The sequence below is a fragment of the Mobula birostris genome, chromosome 5 (assembly GCF_030028105.1).
Source record: "Mobula birostris isolate sMobBir1 chromosome 5, sMobBir1.hap1, whole genome shotgun sequence".
Classification (NCBI taxonomy): domain Eukaryota; kingdom Metazoa; phylum Chordata; class Chondrichthyes; order Myliobatiformes; family Myliobatidae; genus Mobula; species Mobula birostris.
Genome location: NC_092374.1, coordinates 155,221,633 through 155,248,501, shown reverse-complemented (window position 1 = coordinate 155,248,501; position 26,869 = coordinate 155,221,633). Strand labels below are relative to the sequence as shown.

Below are 26,869 nucleotides of genomic sequence, written 5' to 3'. Positions count from 1 at the left end.
AAAGGAAGGACAGGGATGGAAAGATAAGAGAACCTTGGATGTCCACAGAGGTGATGAATTTAGTCAAGGAGAAAAAGGTAAAGTATGCAAAACTTCAGAAGTTAAGATCAAAAAAACATGAGGAGTAAAACGAAGCCATAAAATAACTAGAGGGAATTAGGAAAGCCAGGAGAGGCCATAAAAAGTCCTTGGCAAGTAGGATTAAGGAGAATTCAAAGACATTCCATACATACATCAAAAGCAAGAGGTTAACTACTCTTACAACAGGAATTCTGCAGATGCTGGAAATTCAAGCAACACACATCAAAGTTGCTGGTGAACGCAGCAGGCCAGGCAGCATCTCTAGGAAGAGGTGCAGTCGACGTTTCAGGCTGAGACCCTTCGTCAGGACTAACTGAAGGAAGAGTGAGTAAGGGATTTGAAAGTTGGAGGGGGAGGGGGAGATCCAAAATGATAGGAGACGACAGGAGGGGGAGGGATAGAGCCAAGAGCTGGACAGGTGATAGGCAAAAGGGGATACGAGCGGACCATGGGACAGGAGGTCCGGGAAGAAAGACAGGGGGAGGGAAACCCAGAGGATGGGCAAGAGGTATATTCAGAGGGACAGAGGGAGAAAAAGCAGAGTGAGAGAAAGAATGTGTGCATAAAAATAAGTAACAGATGGGGTACAAGGGGGAGGTGGGGCCTAGCGGAAGTTAGAGAAGTCGATGTTCATGCCATCAGGTTGGAGGCTACCCAGACGGAATATAAGGTGTTGTTCCTCCAACCTGAGTGTGGCTTCATCTTTACAGTAGAGGAGGCCGTGGATAGACATGTCAGAATGGGAATGGGATGTGGAATTAAAATATGTGGCCACTGGGAGATCCTGCTTTCTCTGGTGGACAGAGCGTAGATGTTCAGCAAAGCGGTCTCCCAGTCTGCGTCGGGTCTCGCCAATATATAAAAGGCCACATCGGGAGCACCGGATGCAGTATATAACCCCAGTCGACTCACAGGTGAAGTGTTGCCTCACCTGGAAGGACTGTTTGGGGCCCTGAATGGTGGTAAGGGAGGAGGTGTAAGGGCATGTGTAGCACTTGTTCCGCTTACATGGATAAGTGCCAGGAGGGAGATCGGTGGGGAGGGATGGGGGGGACGAATGGACAAGGGAGTTGTGTAGGGAGCGATCCCTGCGGAATGCAGAGAGAAGGAGGGAGGGAAAGATGTGCTTAGTGGTGGGATCCTGTTGGAGGTGGCGGAAGTTACGGAGAATAATATGTTGGACCCGGAGGCTGGTGGGGTGGTAGGTGAGGACCAGGGGAAACCTATTCCTAGTGGGGTGGTGGGAGGATGGAGTGAGAGCAGATATATGTGAAATGGGGGAGATGCGTTTAAGAGCAGAGTTGATAGTGGAGGAAGGGAAGCCCCTTTCTTTAAAAAAGGAAGACATCTCCCTCGTCCTAGAATGAAAAGCCTCATCCCGAGAGCAGATGCGGCAGAGACGGAGGAATTGCGAGAAGGGGATGGCGTTTTTGTAAGAGACAGGGTGAGAAGAGGAATAGTCCAGATAGCTGTGAGAGTCAGTAGGCTTATAGTAGACATCAGTGGATAAGCTGTCTCCAGAGACAGAGACAGAAAGATCTAGAAAGGGGAGGGAGGTGTCGGAAATGGACCAGGTAAACTTGAGGGCAGGGTGAAAGTTGGAGGCAAAGTTAATAAAGTCAACGAGTTCTGCATGCGTTCAGGAAGCAGCACCAATGCAGTCGTCGATGTAGTGAAGGAAAAGTGGGGGACAGATACCAGAATAGGCACGGAACATATATTGTTCCACAAACCCAACAAAAAGGCAGGCATAGCTAGGACCCATACGGGTGCCCATAGCTACACCTTTAGTTTGGAGGAAGTGGGAGGAGCCAAAGGAGAAATTATTAAGAGTAAGGACTAATTCCGCTTGACGGAGCAGAGTGGTGGTAGAGGGGAACTGACTAGGTCTGGAATCCAAAAAGAAGCGTAGAGCTTTCAGACCTTCCTGATGGGGGATGGAAGTATATAAGGACTGGACATCCATGGTGAAAATAAAGTGGTGGGGGCCAGGGAACTTAAAATCATCGAAAAGTTTAAGAGCGTGAGAAGTGTCACGAACATAGGTTGGAAGGGATTGAACAAGAGGTGATAAAACAGTGTCGAGGTATGCAGAAATGAGTTCGGTGGGGCAGGAGCAAACTGAGACAATAGCTCGGCCAGGACAGGCAGGTTTGTGGATCTTGGGTAGGAGGTAGAAACGGGAAGTGCGGGGTGTGGGAACTATAAGGTTGGTAGCAGTGGATGGGAGATCCCCTGAGCGGATAAAGTCGGTGATGGTGTGGGAGACAATGGCCTGGTGCTCCTTAGTGGGGTCACGATCGAGGGGTAAATAAGAGGAGGTATCCGCGATTTGTCGCTGTGCCTCGGCAAGGTAGAGGTCAGTACGCCAGACTACAACAGCACCCCCCTTATCGGCGGGTTTAATAATAAGGTTACGATTAGTGCGGAGGGAGTGGAGCGCAGAGCGTTCCGAAGGAGTGAGGTTGGAATGGGGACAAGGTGCGGTGAAGTCGAGACGGTTGATGTCCCGTCGGCAGTTAGCAATAAAGAGATCCAGAGCAGGCAGAAGACCAGAGCGGGGTGTCCATGAAGAAGAGGAGGGTTGAAGACGGGAGAAGGGGTCAGTGTTAGCTGTGAGGAGGATGCTAAGAGGATGCAGAGTGACTTGGATAGGTTGGGTGAGTGGGCAAATTCATGGCAGATGCAATTTAATGTGGATAAATGTGAAGTTATCCACTTTGGTGGCAAAAATAGGAAAACAGATTATCTGAATGGTGGCCGATTAGGAAAAGGGGAGGTGCAACAAAACCTGGGTGTCATTATACAACAGTCATTGAAAGTGGGCATGCAGGTACAGCAGGCGGTGAAAAAGGCGAATGGTATGCTGGCATTTATAGCGAGAGGATTCGAGTACAGGAGCAGGGAGGTACTACTACAGTTGTACAAGGCCTTGGTGAGACCACACCTGGAGTATTGTGTGCAGTTTTGGTCCCCTAATCTGAGGAAAGACATCCTTGCCATAGAGGGAGTACAAAGAAGGTTCACCAGATTGATTCCTGGGATGGCAGAACTTTCATATGAAAAAAGACTGGATGAACTGGGCTTGTACTCATTGGAATTTAGAAGATTGAGGGGGGATCTGATTGAAACGTATAAAATCCTAAAGGGATTGGACAGGCTAGATGCAGGAAGATTGTTCCTGATGTTGGGGAAGTCCAGAACAAGGGGTCACAGTTTGAGGATAAAGGGGAAGCCTTTTAGGACCAAGATTAGGAAAAACTTCTTCACTCAGAGAGTGGTGAATCTGTGGAATTCTCTGCCACAGGAGGCAGTTGAGGCCAGTACATTGGCCATATTTAAGAGGGAGTTAGATATGGCCCTTGTGGCTACGGGGATCGGGGGTATGGAGAGAAGGCTGGGGCAGGGTTCTGAGTTGGATGATCAGCCATGATCATAATAAATGGCGATGCAGGCTCGGAGGGCCGAATGGCCTGCTCCTGCACCTATTTTCTATGTTTCTATGGGTCATCGGTGGGGGTGGAAGAGTCCTTGCCGAAGAAGTAGGCTCGGAGACGGAGACGGCGGAAGAAAAGTTCCGCATCGTGGCGAACACGGAACTCGCTGAGGTGTGGGCGAAGGGGGACAAAGGTGAGGCCCTTATTGAGAACAGAGCGTTCTGCCTCAGGCAGTTGAGGTCGGAGGGGATGGTAAAGACACGGCACGGATGAGAGCTCGGATCAGAGGGGGGAGGGGGGTGGCTGGGGGTGTCAATGGAGACAGGAGGGTTGGGGTGAGAGGAAGATGGAGCCTCTGAGGGCCCAGGAGTTGACGGTGGGATCTGAGGAAGATGGGGCTGCGGAGTGGTGGTGGGGGAAGGGGAGACGGGAGTCACAACAGCAGCACATAAAGACCCGGCCTGGAGTTCAAGGCTGGAGTCGCAGTTGGTGGTTGCGCAATCGCTGTGAAGCTAAAGATGTAGCTATGGGCACCCGTATGGGTCCCAGCTATGCCTGCCTTTTTGTTGGGTTTGTGGAACAATCTATGTCCCGTGCCTATTCTGGTATCTGTCCCCCACTTTTCCTTCGCTACATCGATGACTGCATTGGTGCTGCTTCCTGCACGCATGCAGAACTCGTTGACTTTATTAACTTTGCCTCCAACTTTCACCCTGCCCTCAAGTTTACCTGGTCCATTTCCGACACCTCCCTCCCCTTTCTAGATCTTTCTGTCTCTGTCTCTGGAGACAGCTTATCCACTGATGTCTACTATAAGCCTACTGACTCTCACAGCTTTCTGGACTATTCCTCTTCTCACCCTGTCTCTTGCAAAAACACCATCCCCTTCTCGCAATTCCTCCGTCTCCGCCGCATCTGCTCTCAGGATGAGGCTTTTCATTCTAGGACGAGGGAGATGTCTTCCTTTTTTAAAGAAAGGGGCTTCCCTTCCTCCACTATCAACTCTGCTCTTAAACGCATCTCCCCCATTTCACGTACATCTGCTCTCACTCCATCCTCCCACCACCCCACTAGGAATAGGGTTCCCCTGGTCCTCACCTACCACCCCACCAGCCTCCGGGTCCAACATATTATTCTCCGTAACTTCCGCCACCTCCAACGGGATCCCACCACTAAGCACATCTTTCCCTCCCCCCTTCTCTCTGCATTCCGCAGGGATCGCTCCCTACACAACTCCCTTGTCCATTCGTCCCCCCCATCCCTCCCCACCGATCTACCTCCTGGCAATTATCCATGTAAGCGGAACAAGTGCTACACTTGCCCTTACACTTCCTCCCTTACCACCATTCAGGGCCCCAAACAGTCCTTCCAGGTGAGGCGACACTTCACCTGTGAGTCGACTGGGGTGATATACTGCGTCCGGTGCTCCCGATGTGGCCTTTTATATATTGGCGAGACCCGACGCAGACTGGGAGACTGCTTTGCTGAACACCTACGCTCTGTCCGCCAGAGAAAGCAGGATCTCCCAGTGGCCACACATTTTAATTCCACATCCCATTCCCATTCTGACATGTCTATCCACGGCCTCCTCTACTGTAAAGATGAAGCTACACTCAGGCTGGAGGAACAACACCTTATATTCCGTCTGGGTAGCCTCCAACCTGATGGCATGAACATCGACTTCTCTAACTTCCACTAGGCCCCACCTCCCCCTCGTACCCCATCTGTTACTTATTTTTATGCACACATTCTTTCTCTCACTCTCCTTTTTCTCCCTCTGTCCCTCTGAATATACCTCTTGCCCATCCTCTGGGTCCCCCCCCCCCCCCCGTCTTTCTTCCCGGACCTCCTGTCCCATGGTCCTCTCGTATCCCCTTTTGCCAATCACCTGTCCAGCTCTTGGCTCTATCCCTCCCCCTCCTGTCTTCTCCTATCATTTTGGATCTCCCCCTCCCCCTCCAACTTTCAAATCCCTTACTCACTCTTCCTTCAGTTAGTCCTGACGAAGGGTCTCGGCCTGAAACGTCGACTGCACCTCTTCCTAGAGATGCTGCTTGGCCTGCTGCGTTCACCAGCAACTTTGATGTGTGTTGGTTAACTACTCTTTGTGACTTTTATAAAAGACCTGGATGAGGAAGTGGAGGGATGGGTTAGTAAATTTGCTGATGACACAAAGGTTGGGGGTGTTGTGGATAGTGTGGAGGGCTGTCAGAGGTTACAGCGGGACATTGATAGGATGCAAAACTAGGCTGAGAAGTGGCAGATGGAGTTCAACCCAGATAAGTGTGAGGTGGTTTATTTTGGTAGGTCAAATATGATGGCAGAATATAGTATTAATGGTAAGACTCTTGGCAGTGTGGAGGATCAGAGGGATCTTGGGGTCTGAGTCCATAGGACGCTCAAAGCTGTTGCGCAGGTTGACTGTGTGGTTAAGAAGGCATACGGTGTACTGGTCTTCATCAACCATGGGATTGAATTTAGGAGCCGAGAGGTAATGTTGCAGCCATATAGGACCCTGGTCAGACCCCACTTGGAGTACTGTGCTCAGTTCTGGTCGCCTCACTATAGGAAGGATGTGGAAACTCTTTCTAGAGTGAAGAGGAGATTTACAAGGATTAGGGAGCATGCCTTATGAGATGGGTTAAGTGAACTGGGTCCTTTCTCCTTGGAGCGATGGAAGATGAGAGATGACCTGATAGAGGTGTATAAGATGATGAGAGGCATTGATCGTGTGGACAGTCAGAAGCTTTTTCCCAGGGCTGAAATGGCTAGCACAGTTTTAAGGTGCTTGGAAGTAGGTACAGAGGAGATGTCAGGGGCAAGTTTTTTCTTCCTTCCTTGCAGAGAGTGGTGAGTACATGGAATGGGCTGCCAGTGATGGTGGTGGAGGCGGATACGACAGGGTCTTTTACAAGACTCTTGGACAGATACATGGAACTCAAAAAAAAAATAGAGGGCTATTGGTTACCCTCGGTAATTTCTAAGGTAAGGACATGTTCGGCACAGCTTTGTGGGCCGAAGGGCCTGTATTGTGCTGTAGGCTTTCTATGTTTCTCTAACTAGAGAGAGGGGAAGACCACTCAACGATAGGGCGGGGGGGAGACATTTACTTGGAGGTGGAGAATGTGAGTGAGGTACTTAATGAGTACTTTGCTTCAATATTTACCAAGGAAAAGGACATGGGGGACCAGAAGATCAATACTGAGTGTATAAATATGTTAGGGTGTTTAGAGGTCAAGGAGGACGTGTTGGGTCTCTTAATGAGTTTTATGGTAGGCCAGTCCCCAGAGTCTGATGGGATTTACCCTAGGTTATTGAAGGAGGCAAGAGACGAGATTGCTGGGGCTTTGACCAGTATCTTTGTGTCCTCTACAGGCACAGGTGAGTTCCTGGAAGACTGGTGAGTGACTCATATTGTACCTCTACTTAGATGGGATCAAGCGAAAATCTTGGGAACTATAGACCGGTGAGTCTATGTCAGTTGAAGAATATCGCCGGACAAAATTCTTTGGGATAGGATACTGTGTGTGGGCATTTGGAAACCTGATTAGGGAGCGCCAGCATGACACTGTGAGAGGCAGGTCATGACTTATAAGCTTGATTGAGTTTTTTTGACAAGGTGACGAAAGAGATTGATGGAGGTAGGGCAGTGGATGTTGTCTACTTGGATTTTAGTAAAGCATTTGACAAAGTCCCTCATGGGAGGCTAATCCAGAAGGTTAAGATGCACGGGGTCCACAGTGAACTGGCTGTTTGCATTCAGAACTGGCTCGCATATAGTTGAGCTGGAGGTCTGTAATTACTGGCGCTCCACGGGGATTTCTTCTGGGACCTCGGCTGTTTGTGGTTTATATAAATCACCTGGATGAAAATGTAAATGGTAGGTTAGTAAGTATGCGGATGATACCAAGATTGGTGGAGTTTTAGATAGTGTAGAAGACTGGCTAAGAATACAGCATGGTATAGATCAGTTGCAGATATGGGCAGAAAAATGGCAGATGGAGTTTAACCATATAAATGAGAGGTGTTGCACCTTATGGGCAAGGAGCAGTTAAGGGCAAGATACTTAATGGAGTTGCTGAGCAAAGAGATTGGGATTGAAATTAATAGCTCTTTTAAAGTGGTTACACAGGTCGATAAGGTGGCTCAGAAGGCTTATGGATGCTTGCTTTTATTAGTCGAGGCACTGAGTTCAAAAGTCAACAGGTTATGTTGCAAATTTATACGCCTCTGGTTAGGCCACATCTGGAGTATTGCGCGCAGTTCTGGTAGCACTATAGAATGGATGTTGAGGCGTTGAAGAGAGTGCAGAAGGGTTTTCCCAGGATGCTGCCTGGAATAGAGGACATGTGGTATCATGAGATGTTGGACAAACTTGGGTTGTTTCTTTGGAGTGGCAGAGGCCAACGGGAGATATGATAGAAGTTGATAAGATTATGAGAGGCACAGACAGAGTAGACAGGGAGTATCTGTTTCCCAGGGTAGAAATGCCTCATACCACAGGGCATGCATTGAAGGTGAGATGGGGTAGATTCAAAGGGGATGTAGGGTAAGTTTTGTTCACTCAGAGTGATGGATTCCTGGTATAGGCACATGGGTGTGAGGAAGATGAAGGATATGGACATTGTGTAGGCAGGAGGGATTCCTTTTTTTTGGGGGGGAGGGGGTTTAAAATTACTTTTCAGCTGGTCTGGCACGACATTTTGAGTCAAAAAGCCTGTTCCTTGCTGCACTATACTATGTTCTAACCCTGTTCTAAAGGGACGTCCTTGTTATCTGAGGTTGTGCCCTTTGTTCCTAGATTCTCCCACCAATGGAAACATCCTCTCTACATCCACTCTATCTACAGTTTATGTAGAACTGCCGTAGCCTGGGAAAATCTGATGGATTTAGTAGTGTCTGCGACCAGCAAATAAAATGGACAATAGGTTCCTGGAGCTGTGTACTGAAAAACCAGATGCTGATTAACAAACGAGAAAATCGGCAGATGCTGGAACATTCATTCTGGGTATCTGAAGTGCGAGTGCGAAGGAGGTGGTTTGAAAATTATACGTAATTCAAAGGAAGCATTGTAGATACACTGTAACTATAGAATTGTCCTGCTGTTACCTTTGATCTTTAGCATATAAAATGTCATGTAATATCAGATTGAACAGGCCTCTTCCTTCAAAGTGTGTCTCATTTTGTCCAATAAAAGACTGCTTTTATCTACCAGCCGCACCTCCCCGGTGACTTTGTTCACACTGCAACACAGTACTCGGGTAACAGTTTGCACAAGAGTGGGAGGGAAGAGACAGAGGGAAGATAAAGCTGACAACTAATCTTGTTATATTTAGCACAGCCATCATACATACTTTTGTGGTGATCTACTCTCCACCTCAGCCTTCAGATGTAAATTCTCCCTCACAAGATCACCATTTTGAATACGAAGTTTTTGGTTTGCCTAAAGGAAAAAAAAATTAGAAACATTAAAGCATTGTTACAGATACTGAAGGGGTACATCATAATTTGCACCAAATAGTCAACATCAAAATAAAATTCACATGCCCACCTTTCCAAGGTTCATTATGCACATGATCTTCTTCCAACACACAAAGTTCAATTTAAGTTAGATTTTACAAATGAATATTTTATGGAAAAATGCAGAATATGCTTTTGATACTTCATTGGCAGCTGAGAGTTAGCTGCAAGACATCAAGGGAATGCACTAATGGTAAAATCATGTTTCTTGCACAACTAACTGATTTGAATGGAGTACGCAATGACAATGTGTCTACATCAACGGATTTGCTCAACAGCTATTAAGAAGAGAGGAAAAGCATTAATTTAAGTTTCATGTTGCATTAGACTGAATTTAATGCCAAAAGGTGATGCTTGAAATGCAAGTCTATTTACACAGCACACAGTGACCTTTCTTCCTGTGGAAATAGATGATATGACGTAATGTTTCACAACAGCATAACATATCCTCCAAGTCTCATTCCATGGGCCCTTGCAGTTCTGCATTAAATATCACCCTCCTTTTCATGGCTTTGGTACATATTACTGCAAGAAGAACCACTATAAAATCATCAGCAATGTTGGACTGTCGCCAAATCCAACTCTGATTAGAAGGCAGTTGTTAATTAACATACCGATTGATTTCCTGAAGATCAGCTTCTTTTCTTGGCCTACACTAACTGAGAAGAGAGTGCGAGTGGCCAAGTTCAATTAAAACCAACAGGGAAAATTAAGTAGTTCAGCACGCATGCACTGTCAATTTGAATGTAATTAGGTTAACTCTCTACAGCACTTTCTTCCAGGGAATGCTCCAAAGTTATATCCACAGCTAAGTGGAAAGAGCTAGAAAATGCTCAAATGGAAAAGTCTGGAAGGAGAATAATAATGCAAACATGTCTTGAGAAGAGTCGGAAAACTCCATGCTTTAAAATGCCTAACATCAAGATGTTAAAATTTGAGCATGTCTTAAGTCTTTGGGGGCAGAAGCATGCATAGAAATGAGAAAATTGACTCAACAAGGTCCGGCTTGCATCCACACCCTACCTAAACAATCCCTCACACACACTTCCACCTCTAGCTCTAGCAATATAACCCATTTATCCTTTCTCCTATCATATCACTTTAACGGGAAGTCAAATAACCAGCTATACTATCCACTTTGACTATTGCAAATAAACACAAGTCTTGGTTATGCGTCCACTGACGCCAGCCAATCTCTGAAGAGTATTTTTAATGGATAGTGTCATCTGTCTTGTAAAGACACTACCCAGAAGGCGGCAACGGCACACCACTCCTGCAGAAGAATTTGTTAAAGACAATCACAGTCATGGAATAAACATGATCGCCCACATCATATTACATAGCACTTTACGAATAAATGGACTCATCAATCCCAAAACATTACCTCTGCTTCCCTCTTTCTATTGGCGCAGCCTGACCCGCTGCGTATTTATAGCACTTTGTTTTTACTCCATGTAGTAAAGAATTCCACAATCTTGCCACTATGAATGAGTCTTTTCTTAAACCCTGTGTTGTGTATGTGGCCTGGTTACACAACAATGCTATTAATAAAAACGCTGAAGACGGGAACTAAGTTTCATGGTGCTTTACTGGCAGAAACTGAACTTGGCACACACGTACAGATCAATATGCGCTGAACAGTGCATGCAATGACGTGTCCCTACAACATAAAGTAGTCCCTTATTATACTGTAGGCCATACAATACACTCCTCCCCTTTTTATTTTAATAGTGTATCAACTGTTTTTTTTATTGGGTCGCTATGCTAAACAAATATGTCTACCCTTAACATACAAACGCCTACCATTTGTTTACTTAGTAACTTAATAATATCAAATCATAACAAAGTAACATAATATCAAATTATAACAAACCTTTTTTTTTTACTTTTGATCCAAGACCCATTTATAACTAAAGTCTCGGGGGGGGGGGGGGGGTCTTCTCTAGATTGCGCGGCACTGAAGCAAATAGGTCTTCACTAGATTGTCTGGAATAAATTAAACAATCCACAAATTGGCAGGTTCCAGCCATAAACAGTAGTCACCTCTATCTTGCAAAGATGATGAAAGCAGAGTGAAATCCGTGAAAAGGTGAATGTTATTCTTAAAAATATGTACAATCATCAAAACTGAGATGGCATTGAAAATTGTCTTCAAATAGTGTGTTCTTCGTCTGTCAATAAACTTGTTTGTTTTAATAGATTTCCATATAAAAGTCATGAACAGTTGACCTCTGAGCGTAGGGAATTAAGAAGGTGTGTGTCTCCAACTTGCTAAGAGTTCTAGGCAGCAGATTGCCTCCATATAATGAAGATTCCTCTGTGCAGCTGTCCTAGATATATACACATCTTTGTGCTATCACTTGTCTTCCTTACCCATATCTCATTTGTTCCAACTGAGCTAATTATACAGCCAATCTTCGTATTCTCCTTAGATTCCAAATAGATAGCCTGACCTTTTATGATACCATCTCTTATCGTAATATAACTTTCCATCTTCTATTCGTGCTTCATATCTTTTTACTGATGATTCAGCAGGAGTGCTGGGAAGATGCTCAGAAGACAGAGACGCTGGTCTTTTTGGAGATTTAAGCTTATTGAGAGATCGCAGATCTTCCATTATCTGTTCATCTGTTAACAAGTAATTTAACTGCACAGGTGCAGGTTTTCGTCTTTAGTAACTGGAACAGGGTCATTAGGTCTCCTCCTTAATTTCCTCATCATTATTGGCTTTACCTCCATAGAATCTCCTGTGAGTTTCATTGTTAGTCTCTCATTCTCAATCATCTTTCTCTTTTCTTCTAACAACCTTTTTATCTTCAAATTCTTTCACTGCTGCTTTCTTCTCTTTAATATAATTACTTTCCACTTGTCCTGTCTCCAGTTGCAGAAAAAGCTCTGCATTTCGTATTCTTTCCTCGTACTGCTGATCTAGTTTCTTCATCCTTTTCTGATACTCTGCAAAGTGCCTTCCTGTAACTGCTGTAGCTGTCTTTTGAGAGATGTCAATTTCTCCTGGAACATCTGCTCTTTTACTTCCAGGTAGTCTTCATCATCTTGCTTATTGGCAATATCTGTCTCCCCTGCATCCTCTGTATCTTCATCTGAGTCGCGGCCACGGATATTGTGTTTGTCCTCATCATCGACGCTGTCTAGCTCCTCCTCATAGTTATAATAGTCGACAATGAGTGAGAGGAGAGCTGTCGACATCTTCCCTGCCGAGTTGCCCTCCTTTGTTGACATATCTAGTGCCTTGATGGTATAACAATCCAGCTGGATTTGCCCGAGCCATTCACGTCCCAGCAACTGTGGTCCTCCATTTTTCAGTACATAGAGGTTCAGCTGCTGTGTTTTGTCTCCACAGGTCACTGTAACTTTAATTTTACCTTTGGGATGCACTTTCTGTCCTGTGTTAGTCTTTAGCAGTAGTTTAGTTTGTTTCAGAGGTATGTGCGAAAACAGTCATTTGTAGTCGTGTACAGAGATCACTGTTAAAGCTGAGCCTGTATCCAACTCCATTTTCAGTCTCACACCCACCACTTGTGGAGTGATCCATATTACTCTTCAATCATCTGTCTCTTTCACGCTCAGAAGTTGCCGACAAGACAATTCACTTTCATCAGAGTCGTTTTCATCAGAACTGCCTTCTTTTTATTTTGTGTACGGGTTTCCCCCGCCATCTGAAGGTAGAGCGTTCCTATGAAACGGTTTGTAAGCCGAAATGTCGTAAAGCAAAGAAGCAATTACCATTTATTTATATGGGAAAATTTTGTGAGCATTCGCAGACCCAAAAATAACCTACCAAATCATGCCAAATAACACATAAAACCTTAAATAGCAGTGACATATAGTAAAAGCAGGAATGATATCATAAATACACAGCCTATATAGAAATACTTTTCCACAATCATTACTGAACTGTTCTCCGGAGCGAAAATCTCATGCAAGCGCCGTCGGCAGAAAATCTCACGCAAGCGCTGTTAGCAAAAACACGCACAAGCGCTCTCCAGTAGCCTTTGAGCTATGAAGCTGCCAAATCATACCAAATAACACATAAAAGTACACAGCCGATACAAGGTAGAAATAATGTATGTACAGTGCAGTATCACTTACGGGAATTGGTTCAGCGCCGAGCACACTGATGATGGTGTGTTAGACTGAGTCGGAGTTTGGGTGGTGCAGTGGCCCCCCACCCTCCAGGCCGCCAACCGATACATTTCTGCGAAGCATGCAGGGGTCCAGCGGTAGCCGGGAGGTACACAGCACATCTTTAAGAAAAAAGCCGAAACATGCTAATTGATTAGGTGCCGCCCGTAACTGTCAGCCCAGATCAGTGCCGATTTCCGATTGCATCGTCTCTGATCTGGGCCAACAATTACGTGTCGGCGGCACCTAATTAATTAGCATGTTTATTTTGGCTTTTTTCTTAAAGATGTGCTGTGTGCCTCCCGGCTACCTTTGCATTCTCCGTGAATCAGTATCTGTCCATGGCCCGGGGGTTGGGGTGGTGGGACACTGGGGTGTCATTTCGTCATCGTTGTCTGTTTCCATTAGGGCAGGCAGCTCATCTTCTCCTATGACTGCCCACCTCGATGTCAAAGGTCGAGGTTCGTCATCTGCTGTGGCTGATGTGGAAGGCTTGCTTGACTGCTGAGCCTCGCGTATTTTTCTATCACACAGTTCTTTAATAAGGACTCAAACCATCCTGCAAATATCCCCTAAACCGACGTACCCTTTCAAAATTAAAGTCGTACTTTATCATTACTCATTCAGTTTCAATTGTTATCCTTTTTTCTTCCAATCGCATCAGCTCTTCATCTGTCAGTTCTTGGTGATGGGATGCCAAAACCTCTTCAACATCATCTTTGTCAACTTCCACAAGCCAAACTCACGTTGTCCTTACTTCGTTCACCACGATCAAAACACTTAATTATGTCTAGTTTTACCGTAAGTGTAACACCCTTACAAGCTCTTTCAGGCTTTTCCGATACTATAGAACTCATCTTGCAAACGGCTGCTCACAGGCTCATGTTTAAACAAGAATCCGGGGGAGAGCGGCTGCTCGGGGCGCGCTGCCTTTTATCGCGCACTGATTTTTTACCGTGCGCTGAATTTTTTTTTCCATAACAGTGAAAACACCTTCTTAAAGTGAAAATAGGGTACTAATGTAGGTCTTTTGTAACAGTGAGGTTTCGTAAAGCGAACGTTCGAAAAGTGGGGGACACCTGTACCTTGTATTTTCCTTTCTGGGGTTTCTTGTTTCTCTGTATTTTGCCCTTTTTCTGCTGTTGACTAGCTTTGCATACTCTGCCAATGTGGCCCTGTTTGCCAGTTTCTGCATTCTTTGTCTTTAAACCAACAGTCATCCAGGTCATGTGTCCTGTTCCCACAACAGTAACATTTCTTTCCTTCATTCCTGTTCAGTGACATTTTATTTGCGGCATATTCCAGAGAATTTTGTTGTATCTCGGAAGCACCCCGTGCTGCTGTTTCTGTTGATATTGCAATGTTTAGCGCTTTTTTGAATCTAAGGTCTCTTTCACACAGAAGCTTCTTCTGTGTGGTTTCACAGTGCATGCCACACACTAAGCTGTCCCTCAATGCATCCGATAGACCAGCTCCAAATTGACAATGTTCTGATAATTTGTGCAATTCAGCACAATATTCAGAAATGTTTTCATTTTTGCTCTGATTCCAATTGTGAAATTTAAATCTTTCAGCAATGACTAGTGGTTTGGGGTCTAAATGCTGTCGGAGAGTGTCTACTATTTGCTTGAATGTTTTGTCAGCTCGCTTTTCAGGGGTTAACAAGCTCCGTAGCAGGCCATATGTTTCTGCTCCCATAATACTGAATAAGACGCTGGCTTTCTTTTCATCCTTAACACCGTTAGCCTCACAATGTAACTCCACTCTTTCAATGCAAGTTACCCAGTCTCCAATCCCACTATCAAATGCTGTAATGGTTCCAATCATCGCCATCTTTGCTATATTAATTAAGCCCCGTTCTCCCCTTATTTTCCTTTTTGACTCACATGTCCTTTTTGCTCGTGCCATGAGCACATTCTGTCTAGATGTGTGTGTGTGTGTGTGTCGCTCCTTTTTATCTCCCTTCTGGGGCAGGCAGACCCTCAGCCCCTGGGGGTCAGCGCCAGCTGTGGTCATGGCTGGACATGCTACGGCTCTGACTGTGTCTCTTGGTCTCCTGACGTTCCCGACCCCGGCTGTGCTCCTGCTTCCTTTCGGACTTGCGGCCTCGCTCTGCCTCCTTCTCCCACTCCTTGGCTCATTCCTTGCGCTCTTCTTCTGAGTGTCATTATCAATTAAAACATGGCATTCCAATACAATTCACCTCGTCGCCAATTTGTTGTGTATGTGGCCTGGTTACACAACAATGCTATTAATAAAAACGCCGGAGACGGGAGCTAAGTTTTATGGTGCTTTACTGGCATAATCCGAACTTGGCACACATGTGCAGATCAATACACGCCAAATAGCACATGCAATGATGCGTCCCTACAACATAAAGTAGTCCCTTATCATACTGTAGGCCATACAGTACACCCAGCTTTGGTTTGGTTGGACAAATACAGCAGCCAAGATTCATGGATTAAAACATGCACAGAATTTTTGGATACAGATTAACGTCTGGCTTTCTGATAGAGTTCTAATGGTTGTTTCAGCAATCAAAATTTAGAAGGTTATGCACAAGTCATTTCCATTTTGTGAAAGATTATTAATATTGAATTTCACAGAATTTATAACCCGGGCTTAAAAATTTTCCTCGATTTGAAACCCAAATTGCTATAGAGAAGGCCAATAGATATTATATGAATCACATGACAAACAGTAGATGAGTGTGTGGAGAGTGTTTGAATTCATGATGGGAACTGATATGGAGTGGATATGGAAAGCTTCTGCCAACCTAGACAAGCTACTAGCAGGGAATATTGGATCTGAACTTACACTTAAGCCCTCCATGAATTTAAAAGCCTGCACTGCACAATTTACAAAACCCCATGACTTACATGTGGCAGAATATGAAATGCAAATTAACTATCCAAATTTCATTGTTTCAAAAATATAAGTTCAGTGATTGCCGTGGTAAAAGAAATATATTTTTTCATCTCACTCTGACTTACTTGGTATTGTAGGCATGATGGGTTAAGTGGAGCCTTCTCTGCTAAGTGACTCTGTGATGTTAATGTTAATTACCTCAAAGGCCTTGCAATGATTTTAATCACTTCTTCCACACTTCACTATTACAATCTTGTATCATGAAAATAAAGGCACAACAGTGAAAGAAAACACTAGTATGATGCATTATTGAATGAGCTGGAGTAAAGTTTCAGATGTAGTGAGCTTGAATGTTCACTTTTATTGAAAATAAAATGGGTCTGTGCAGATGATAAGGCAGTAAACAAGCAATAAAACAAAACAGACAAAGCGGATACGCGGAAATCTGCAGATGCTGGAAATTCAAGCAACGCACACAAAAAATGCTGGTGAACGCAGTCTTTTTGTGAGACTAAGCGGATAATTCTTTCAGAGAATAGCATGGGAGTATTGTGCTTAACAAACTTATTTTTTCCTATATAATTCTTATAATTAACAAAGGATATTTAACAATATAATCTCAAAGGCCTTTCGGATTATGTACTTGCAAATGGGTTAAATTACACTAGCGCCATGGTCAGCATAGACATGGTGGGCCAAAGGGCCTATACATGATTGTTCTGCATTCTAAATGGTAAAAGGGTCACAGAAATGGTGATAATTGTGAAAAACTTATTAGATCAGGAATAAGGGGACAATTTGCACATTGGCTAGCCAGCCAGGCTAGACAGAGTTAAATGTTGATTATTCAGAATGGCAGAGACTGGAAGTGGAACTTCAAAAGGGCAAGTGTGAGACCATTGCTGTTCACAATTTATATCACTGATTTATACTTTAGAACTCATAAATATGCACTCCAGGTGGGAAAAGGATAAGAAATAGTCAAAGAGACTGCAACAAATTAAAAACAGAATAAACAGACAATGCACATAGAATTTGATAAATGAATTTCATTGCATATCCAAAATCAATACCTCTTAAGAAAAATAAGCAATCCGCAGGTTACTTGGGGCAACATTAGCCTTTAAGCAAAACACACAAAGTGCTGGAGGGACTCAGCAGATCAGGCAGTCTCTATGAAGGGAAATGACTGGTCAATGTTTCAAGACCATAAGACACGAAGAAAAATCAGACCATTTGGCCCATCGAGACTGCTCCGCCATTTAATCATGGCCGATCCTTTGTAGGTTGACGGCCTTCATCAGGACTGAAAAGAAAGAGAGCAGCTGCACTCAGAGGTCTCCTCTACATCGGTGACAAAGACTGGGATGATCACTTCTTTGAGTACCTTTGTTCTCTCCACCTTAACAGCGAGGATCTCCTGGTGGTCAGCCATTTTAATTCCACTTCCCTTTCCCACAGTGACATGTCTGCTCATGGATTTCTCTACGGCCAAGTTTAAGGCTAGATACATATTAGAAGAACAATACCTCATAATCTTGTCTTGGTAATCTGCATTTTGATGGCATGAAGATCGATTTCTAATCCCTGGTAACTACTCCCCTCTGATACCCCCACTCCCTTTTGGTTTTCCTTATTCTTCAAGCACTTTCATCCTTTTCTTTCTCCTCCCCCACCCTCATGACCTGTTCATCACCCAAACCTTCCATCCTCTTGTTCCCCACCTCCTTCCCTTTATTCTGTGGTCTACTGTCCTTGGCCTATCAAATTCCACCTTGTTCAGCTTTTTGCCTCTTCCACTTATCACCCGCCAGCTCGTTTCTTCTGCCCCCTCTCATTTATCTTTCTACCCTCTTTATTTCCAATCCTGATGAAGGGTCTCAGCTCGAAATGTCTACTGTTCATTTCTCTCCACAAATGCTGCCTGACCCACTGACTTCCTCCAGAATTTGTATGTGTTGCTCCAGCACCTACAGTCTCTCTTTTGTCTCCATTAGCCTCCATTCAGAGGGGCAGAATGGAAAAAGATAGTTATGCTAAGTGTATTGATCAATGGCCTTCATTCCACACCTCTCATTCACCCTGGGCCTGGTTCCTCCTATTATTTTAGGTCTTTTATCTTCGATGAAGGATACAAAATGTATCCAATTTTGTTATATTCTTCTTCCCCGATATTATGTATCCTGTCTCAGGAAACAGGAACTTATATCCATCAGGACAGGACAAACATTGCAATCTGTACGTTTCAAAATGCCGAAGGGGTTATTCAATAAAATGGGGAGAAATACGACAGCCATCAAAAAAGAATCAATTAGGGTACTCTGGAGAGGTTCTCTACCTAGATTTCGGCGAGACTATCAAACTCTCGCAACACACTTAAAAGTTGCTGGTGAATGCAGCAGGTCAGGCAGCATCTCTAGGAAGAGGTGCAGTCTGGCCTGCTGCGTTCACCAGCAACTTTTATGTGGGTTGCTTGAATTTCCAGCATCTGCAGAATTCCTGTTGTTTCCTATCAAACTCTCCCTACTCGGAAACAGCAAGGCACAGAGGAGAGAATTTAAAAGGAACACACTCAAAGTGCTGGAGGAACTCATGGGCCAGGCAGCATTTATGGAAAAGAGCAAACATAACGTTTTGGGCTGAGACCCTACATCAAGTCCTGACTTGACTTGTACGTTTAACTAATTTCTTTCTTCGCTTAAGAGTGTACTGAAATTGAAATATGCAATAAGTTCCCAGAGTAAGTGGCTAAGACAGGTACAATAGTAACATTTCAAAGTCTTTTGGCTAAGTATGTGGATAGGAGGTGTTTGGAGGGATACGGGCCAAATGTGGGGAAAAGGAATTAGCTTGATGGGCTGAAGGGCCAGCTTCTGTGCTGTATTAGTCTGACACTCTACTGGATAAAATGATAGGTAAGAAAGGTTTTTAGTTAAAATGTGTGTGCACTCACATCCACCCTAATATGTATGGGCATCACCTCAATTCTGTGCAGAGATAACAGGAACTCAGATTGTCGGAACAGAGGAGAATAAGAGCAAATGAAATAATGTTGATTAAAATTGCGGTTTTGTAAATAGGGTGATACGGGCCAGCTGGTGGCGCAATGACATCGGCGCCGGACCCTGGAACGGAGGTTCCCGGGTTCGAATCCAGTCGGGTCCGCTCCCGAGTACGCTTTCCATCCGCACCGGGTTGAGTGTTGAGATTGCAACTCGACAACGTATAAAACTGAAAAATACTGCGAAAATGTGAGGAGTGGCGCACCACATAGTCTCTCTCTCGCTCTGCGCCTTGTAAAAGCCATGAAAAAGACATCATTATGCACGCACAGACGCGCACACAGATGCATACGCAGAGACTCGCACGCACGCAGGCACACGACAAAAAACAAAGTAAATAGGGTGACACTCCGCTGAAAGCATGAACAATGATATATAGATTTAGAGCAACACACACACACACACACACACACACTGCTAGAGGAACTCAGTTCGTCAGGCAGCATCCATGGAAGGGGAGTGAACAGTTGACGTTCTGGGCTCCTGAGTTCCTCCAGCATTTTGTGTGTGTTGCTCAAGATTTCCAGCCTCTGCAAAATGTCTTGTGAATGTAAAGGTTTAGACTGTTGTGATCTGCAATGTACTGCCTGAAATGTCAATAGAACCAGACACAGCAAAGTCAAAAGGGAAACTGGAACAGGAAAATGTCATTGGTCAAGTAAGGAAAGTGGGTCAATTTGGAGCTTGTTCCAAGAGCTGCTGCAGGCAAGATATACCCATTGATTTCCTTTGTGCTACTTTATGGTGATGCAGCTTTGCAGCTCTAGGGACAAGCTTTAATTCCAACCTTCAGTTCAGTGTGGGTTTCCTCCAGACACTCTGGTTTTCTCTTACATCCAGAAGGTTAATTGGCTGTTAGCATAGACAAAAAAGAATTGAGGGGAATTCATAGACTTGTTAGGAGAGAATCAGTCGCAGGGCTTCAAAAAAAAAATAAAGTGGGGAGCTAGGACTAATGAGATTGCTCTCCTAGGAGATCCTAGTGACCAGTGGGTCAAATAATCTTCTTCTCTGTCTAAATGCGCAAGTGACAAGTTAAATAAACTAACTTGCATTTTACCTGACGTACTTGGCATATCAGATACACTTTATATCTATTACATGGATGACATGTAGTAATCCTATCAAAATTAGATAAATAAAACAATACACAATTTATAAAAGAAGATTTATAAAACTAACTGCTTTCTCATTAGCGGATTATGGAATTCACTGGCGATACCTCTATCGCCCTTGGGCAGGAATGCTATGCCACTTTCTGGTGAGGTCACCCACAGGGTGACCTTGAGGGCGATGTTCCACGGCTTGGATATAGGAACAATAAAGTGTGTTTTTGGGGCAGAATGGCACATGGATGGTGGTGCTCCCACTTGTAACCCAGACCCTTAATCTAGTTATGCCTTATTTACCTATTTCCTTTCTTGGAGAATTTAGGAAGCAAATTTATAGAATTAGGAAGTAAACTGTATAGCAGTACCATACAAGTTTAGAAAAATTTGCTTATAATCATTGATAGAGTGATTACACAGACAGCTACACACAAGATATAGAAACTTGTTTTTTTTAAAATTGCGTTTACAATACACATTTAGAAAGTATGAAGAGAAAGCAAAGCATGCACAGGGAAAATAATTTGGATAAATCCAATTATAGGTCAACAACAAGGAACGGTAATACAAAAAGGGAAATTCAGAAAGAGATAAACATAAATTTCCTTCTTCCATCAGTTGGGATAAACCTGGAAATTATAAGCTAGTAATTTTTCCATTAGTGATAGGGAAACCAGCCAGCCCCTTGCACGCTTTCCAACCGTGCTGGGTTGAGTTTTGAGCTAGCAACTCACCTCATTAAAAAACAAAAGTGCTAAAGAAACAGCAAAAATTGCCTCCCAATGCCCCACACGGCGTGAAAGGAACAAGAGGTGATAGGAAAGTTGTTGAAGAAGATTGTGAAGAACCAACTGATGTTCACTTTGAAATGCAGGGAATAATCAGGAATAGTCAACATAATCTTGTGCAGAGGAGACCTGTACAATTCTGTGATAAATGCAGCATTTACTAGAAGCTATACTCCAAATAGAAATGTAAAGAGAATACATACTTGCTTGAGTTTGTCTAAATCCACTTTTGTTTTCTCGTAGATCTCGGTGGCTGCTTTGAGCTTGGCTCTCCATTCCTGCTGACTGGTCACGCCAGAGGCACCGCTCTGATTAGTCAAGCTCTGCTTTTCACCATCATCTTTACTGCCCGGTGGCAGTGCCACTGGATCGAGGACAGTCTTTAGCTGTGACTCCAGGCTCAGATTTTTGCCACGAAGTTCTTCAATTTCTTTCTGCAAGGACTCAATTTCTTCCTAAGTGAGAAAAGACCAACACGGCTTCAGAAATGGTTACCAAGAAATGGTTCAGAATACCTTTCCACTCTCACATTCTGTAAAGAATTCAAGTATTGAATGGACACCAAATGGGGTTACTTTAACCAAAATAATATCTTGGTGCTGGTAAAAGAAATAGAAATGGACCATAATTAAATAAGGAAATAAAATAAACACCAAAGTTATTAGATAGTTTCACTGCTCCACAAACAACTCCAAAATTACTTATTAATTTCTTGCAACATAAATCAAGTTTCTGTTCAGAATTTTTACCATATGAAAGGTATAAGGAGTGCTCTAGACTAGTGTCTGGACTTCAGAAGGATGAGGGGGTATCTTACTCAAGCCTACCACTAGGCCTGGATACCACGGATGTGGGACGATGTTTCCAATACTTGGAGAGTCTAAGATCCAAGGGTAAATCCTCAGAATAAAGGAACGCCCCCTTAAAAGTGAGGTGAGGAAGAATTTGTTCATCCAGAGGGTGGTGAATCTGTGGAACTTCTTGTCTCAAAGGGCTATGCAAGTTTAAAGACACAAGAAAGTCTGCAGAAACTGGAAACACAAAGCAACACACACACAAAATGCCGGAGGACTCAGCAGGTCAGGCAGATTCTATGGAAATGAATAAACAGTCGAAGTTTCGAGCCAAGACAGGCCTGAGAAGCAAAGAGGAAGATGTCAGAACAAAAAGATTGGGGGGCTGGGGGATGGAGGGAAAGAGGCAGGCTGAAAGGGGATAGGTGAAGCCAGGTGGGTGGCAAAGATTGAGGGCTGGAAGAAAAAGAATCTGATAGGAGAGGAGAGTGGACTGTAGGAGGATGGGACCCAGTGGGAAGTAATCAGCAGGTGAGAAGTCAAAGGTCACAGTGGGGAGTAGAGGAAGGGGGTGGTATGTTTTCTACGTATGCAAAGTCATTGCATATATATGCAAGGCAAAGCAAGTTTATTTGTATAGCATTTTTCAAACACAAGGCAGCTCAAAGTGTTTTACATAAAACAAGATATAAAAATGAAACATCAAATTTCAGATAATATAAAGAGAATAAAATCACATAAAAATAAAGAAATAAAAGTTATAGCACAGGAGATTCTAATTAAAAAGCTACAGTGAAAAGTTTTAAGCCTCAATTTAAAAGAGCTTAAAGCTGGGGCACACCTCAGATCATCTGGAAGGTCATTCCAGATATGTGGAGCATAATAACTAAAAGCTGCTTCACCATGCTTAGTTTTGATCCTGGGGACTGTAAGCAGACACACCCCAGATGACCTGAGTGCGGGAAGGTTCATAATGCAGCAAGAGATTGGAGATGTATTTTGGCCCTAGAACATGCAGTGCTTTATAAACCAGTGGTAATATTTTAAACTTAATCCTCTGATGGACAGGAAGCTAGTGTAGTGATATGAGAATTGGAGTGATATATGCTCTACTTTCTTGTTCTCAGTGAGGACTCTAGCAGCAGTGTTCTGAATGACCTGCAGCTGTCTGAAGGATTTTTTTTAAAAACAGGAGACCTCTGAAACAGAGACCATTACAGTAGTTAAGCCTACTAAAAGTAAATGCATAGATGACTTTTTCTAGATCTTGCTGAGACATAAGCCCTTTAACTCTCACGGCATTTTCAAGACCATAGTAGGCTGACTTTGTAATTGTCTTAATGTGATAGAGTCAGAGTCCACCGCCACACCAAGGTTTCTGGCTTGGATTGCAGTCTGTAATGACAGGGATTCTCAGTGAGCACTGACTTTTAATCATTCTTTTTTGATGCCAAAAACAATTTTTTTCAGTTTTCTCTTTGTTTAACTGGAGGAAATTTTGGCTCATCCAGTTATTTTTTAGTGACTGTACAGGACCATAGTGACTTGATGACATTGTTATATACACTTATACACCTGAGTGTTATCTGCTTAATTATGGTAAGATATTTTGTTGCTTACCATGATTTGAGCTGGAGGGAGAATATACATGTTAAACAGAAGGGGCCCTAGTATGGACCGTCGAGGCACTCCATTTCTGTTTGGTCAAATATGCAGCTACCAATCGATAAAAAAAGTCTTTGTTCTGCAAATATGACTTAAACCACTTTAGGACTGTACTGGAAAGACACACCCAGTTTTCTAGTCTGTCCAGTAATATGCCATAGTCAACTGTGTCAAAAGCACTTACATCCAGTAGAACCAAAATTGAAATTTTACCATCATGTGATTTAAAACCTTAACCAAAACAGTCTCAGTGATACGGTTTTGAAATCCAGACTGGAAAACATCCATACAGTTGCTTAGTGCCAAAAAGCTGTTAAGTTGCTAATAAGCAACTTCTTCAATAGTTTTATTTATACATGGTGAGTTTTATCTAGGCCTGTAGTTATTAATTACTGAGGCATCTAGGTTGTTTTTTTTAAAAAGAGGCTTAATAACTGCAATTTTCAGGGCTTTCGGGAAGCAGCCTGATAGAAGAGAAGTGTACAAAATGTCTGACGCTATGCAACTAAAAACATTTTTCAAAAAGGTTGGAGGTAAAATGTCAAGGGAGCAGGAGAAAGATTTCAGGTGTAGCACAATTTCTTCTAAAGTTTTACAGTCAATAGGTTTCAATTGTATCATCTTAACTAAATTAGTTGTGAGTGAAAGGATAACACTGACTTCTGACCTGATGACACTGACAGCATGTCTAATCTTCTGAATTTTGTCAGTAAAAAAGAATGCAAGATCATTACATGACTTTGTAGATAGAAATTCAGGTGCTACTGATACAGGAAGATATGTGAGCCTATCAACTGTAGCAAATAAGGCACTTGCATTATTGTTGTTTTTGTTTATAATATCAGAGAAGGACTGCCTCGCATGTCTCAACTCCAAGTTATAGATGCAAAGAGTTTCTTTATAAATGTTGTAATGGACATGGTGTTCTGTTTTCTGCCACTTGCAGTCAGCTTTTCGACACTTTTTTTTGGAGTTTAACCAGTGAGGTGTTTCTCCATGGTGCTTTTTTCTTCCCAGAAAATACCTTTACATTTTGGGGAGGGGGAGTGTATCAATGATGTGTGTAACTTTAGAGTTCAGATGGTCTACAAGATCAATTGAGAGGCCGGAGAAAGGGCAGGTGTGGGAGAAGAGGCATATGTGAATAATACTTGGTGTTTTCCGTGATATACTGTTTTGTGATTACCGCTGTTTGAGCGCTAGTGGATAGAGACATAGTAATTTTAAAGAAAACACAAAAATGATCAGAAAGAGCCACACTGGTTACCACAACCTCAGAAGTGCTAATACCTTTGGAAATGAGATCAAGGGTGTGGCCCTTTCTGTGTGTGGGCCCTGTCACACGCTGTGTCAGTCCTTAGATGCAGAGATTGATACGTTCTTGATCGGCAATGGAGTTAAGGGATACAGACAGAAGATGGGAGAACGGGGTTGCAAAAAATAAATAAATAAATTAGATTGAATGGGAAGCGGACTTGATGGACTAAATGGCCTAATTCCACTCCTATACTGTACAGTCTTGTATTTGAACATCAGCCTTAGCTCACATGCAGCAGTCCCAGCAAGTGAGAAAATGGAATTTGTTTACATTGGCATTGCCCAATACAATGAGACACTAAAAGCTGAGATTCTCTCACCCTTCATGTGAGCATAAGACACAAGAACATTTAAGAACATAAGAAATAGGAGCAGGAGTAGGCCATCTGGCCTGTCAAGCCTGCTCCACCATTCAATAAGATCATGGCTGATCTGACCAATGACTCATCTCTACCTACCTGTCTTATCCCCATAACCCTCAAATCCCCTACTATGCAAAAATCTATCTAACCTTGTCTTAAATATATTTACTGAGGTAACCTCCACTGCTTCATTGGGCAGAGAATTCCACAGATTCACCACTCTTTGGGAAAAGCAGTTCCTCTTCATCTCTGTCCTAAATTGACTCCCCCGAACTTAGAGGCTATGTCCCCTAGTTCTAGTCTTACCTACCAGTGGAAACAACTTTCTTGCCTCCAACTTACTTATCCCTTTCATAATTTTATATGCTTCGATAAGATTTCCTCTCATTCTTCTGAATTCCAGTGAGTACAGTCCCAGGCGACTCAATTTCTCCTCATACTCTAACCCCCTCATCTCCGGAATCAACCTGGTGAACCTCCTCTGCACTGCCTCCAAAACCAGTATATTCTCCTTCATGTAAGGAGACCAGAACTGCAAGCAGGCTCCAGACGCAGCCTCACCAGTACCCTGTACAGTTGCAGCATAAACTCCATGCTCTTAAATTCAATCCCTCTAACAATGGCCAACACACCATTTGCCTTGATAGCCTGCTGCACCTGCAAATGAACCTTCTGCAATTCATGCACATGCACTCCCAACTCCTTCAGCAGAGCAGCATACTGAAACCTTTTACCATTTAAATAAGCTAATCTTCCATTTTTCCTTCCAAAGTGGATGACCTCACATTTACCAACATTGTACTCCATCTGACAAACCCTTGTCCACGCACTTAACCTATCTTTATCTCTCTACAGACTCTCCATATCCTCTGCACAATTTGCTTTTCCACTCAATTTAGTGTCACCAGCAAGCTTAGATACACTACACTCTGTCCCCTCCAGCACAATGCTCACTGCTGATTGCCAACCAGAGGAACACCATGTACCCCAACTTCCTGCTTTCTATTGGTTAACCAATGCTCTATCTATGCCAATGCATCATCCCCAACTTTATGCATCCTTATCTTATGGATAAGAATTCCATACAGCACCCTATCGAACCCCTTCTGGAAATCCAAGTAAGTAATGTCCATCCGTTCTCCTCTATCCACTGCGCTCATTATATGCTCAAAGAACTTCAGTAAATTTGTCAAACAGGACCTGCCTTTGCTGAATCTATACTTGCATCTGCATTTCATACCAAGGGGCTGGAGACTACCTAGACGGTATATGAGATGCTGCTCCTCCAACCTGAGTTTAGCCTCATCATGGCAGTAGAGGCCATGTATGGACTTGGTATGAACACAGAATTCTCCAACTTCCAGTAATTCTCTCCCCTATCCCTATTTCACTCTGCCCCCTCCCCCAGCTGCCTATCACCTCCCTCATGGTTTCGCCTCCTTCTACTACCCATTGTGTTTTCCCCTATTCCTTCTTCACCTTTCTTGCCTATCACCTCCCTGCTTCCCCACCTCCACCCCTTTTTCTATCCCCTTACTGGTTTTTCTCCCGGAACCTACCAGCCTTCTCCTTCCCACCCTCCCCCCACCTTCTTAATAGGGCCTCTGCCCCTTCCTTCTTCAGTCCTGACAAAGAGCTCCGGCCCGAAACATTGACTGATCTTTTCCACGGATGCTGCCCGACCTGCTGAGTTCCTCCAGCGTGTTGTGAGTGTTGCTTTGAC

At 43.7% G+C, this 26,869-nt stretch overlaps 1 protein-coding gene across 2 annotated transcripts in view; it reads right to left on the bottom strand.

Moving 5' to 3' along the window:
• Window positions 1-26,869, bottom strand: part of obi1 (ORC ubiquitin ligase 1) — a 48,921-nt gene that overhangs the window by 6,865 nt on the left and 15,187 nt on the right. For both annotated transcript variants that reach the window (XM_072257296.1, XM_072257297.1), the window contains exons 4-5: window positions 21,212-21,463; window positions 8,873-8,961 (exon numbers count right to left, since the gene is read on the bottom strand). In XM_072257296.1, the coding sequence (XP_072113397.1) occupies window positions 8,873-8,961; window positions 21,212-21,463 (341 nt within the window). The remainder of the gene's footprint in view (window positions 1-8,872; window positions 8,962-21,211; window positions 21,464-26,869) is intronic.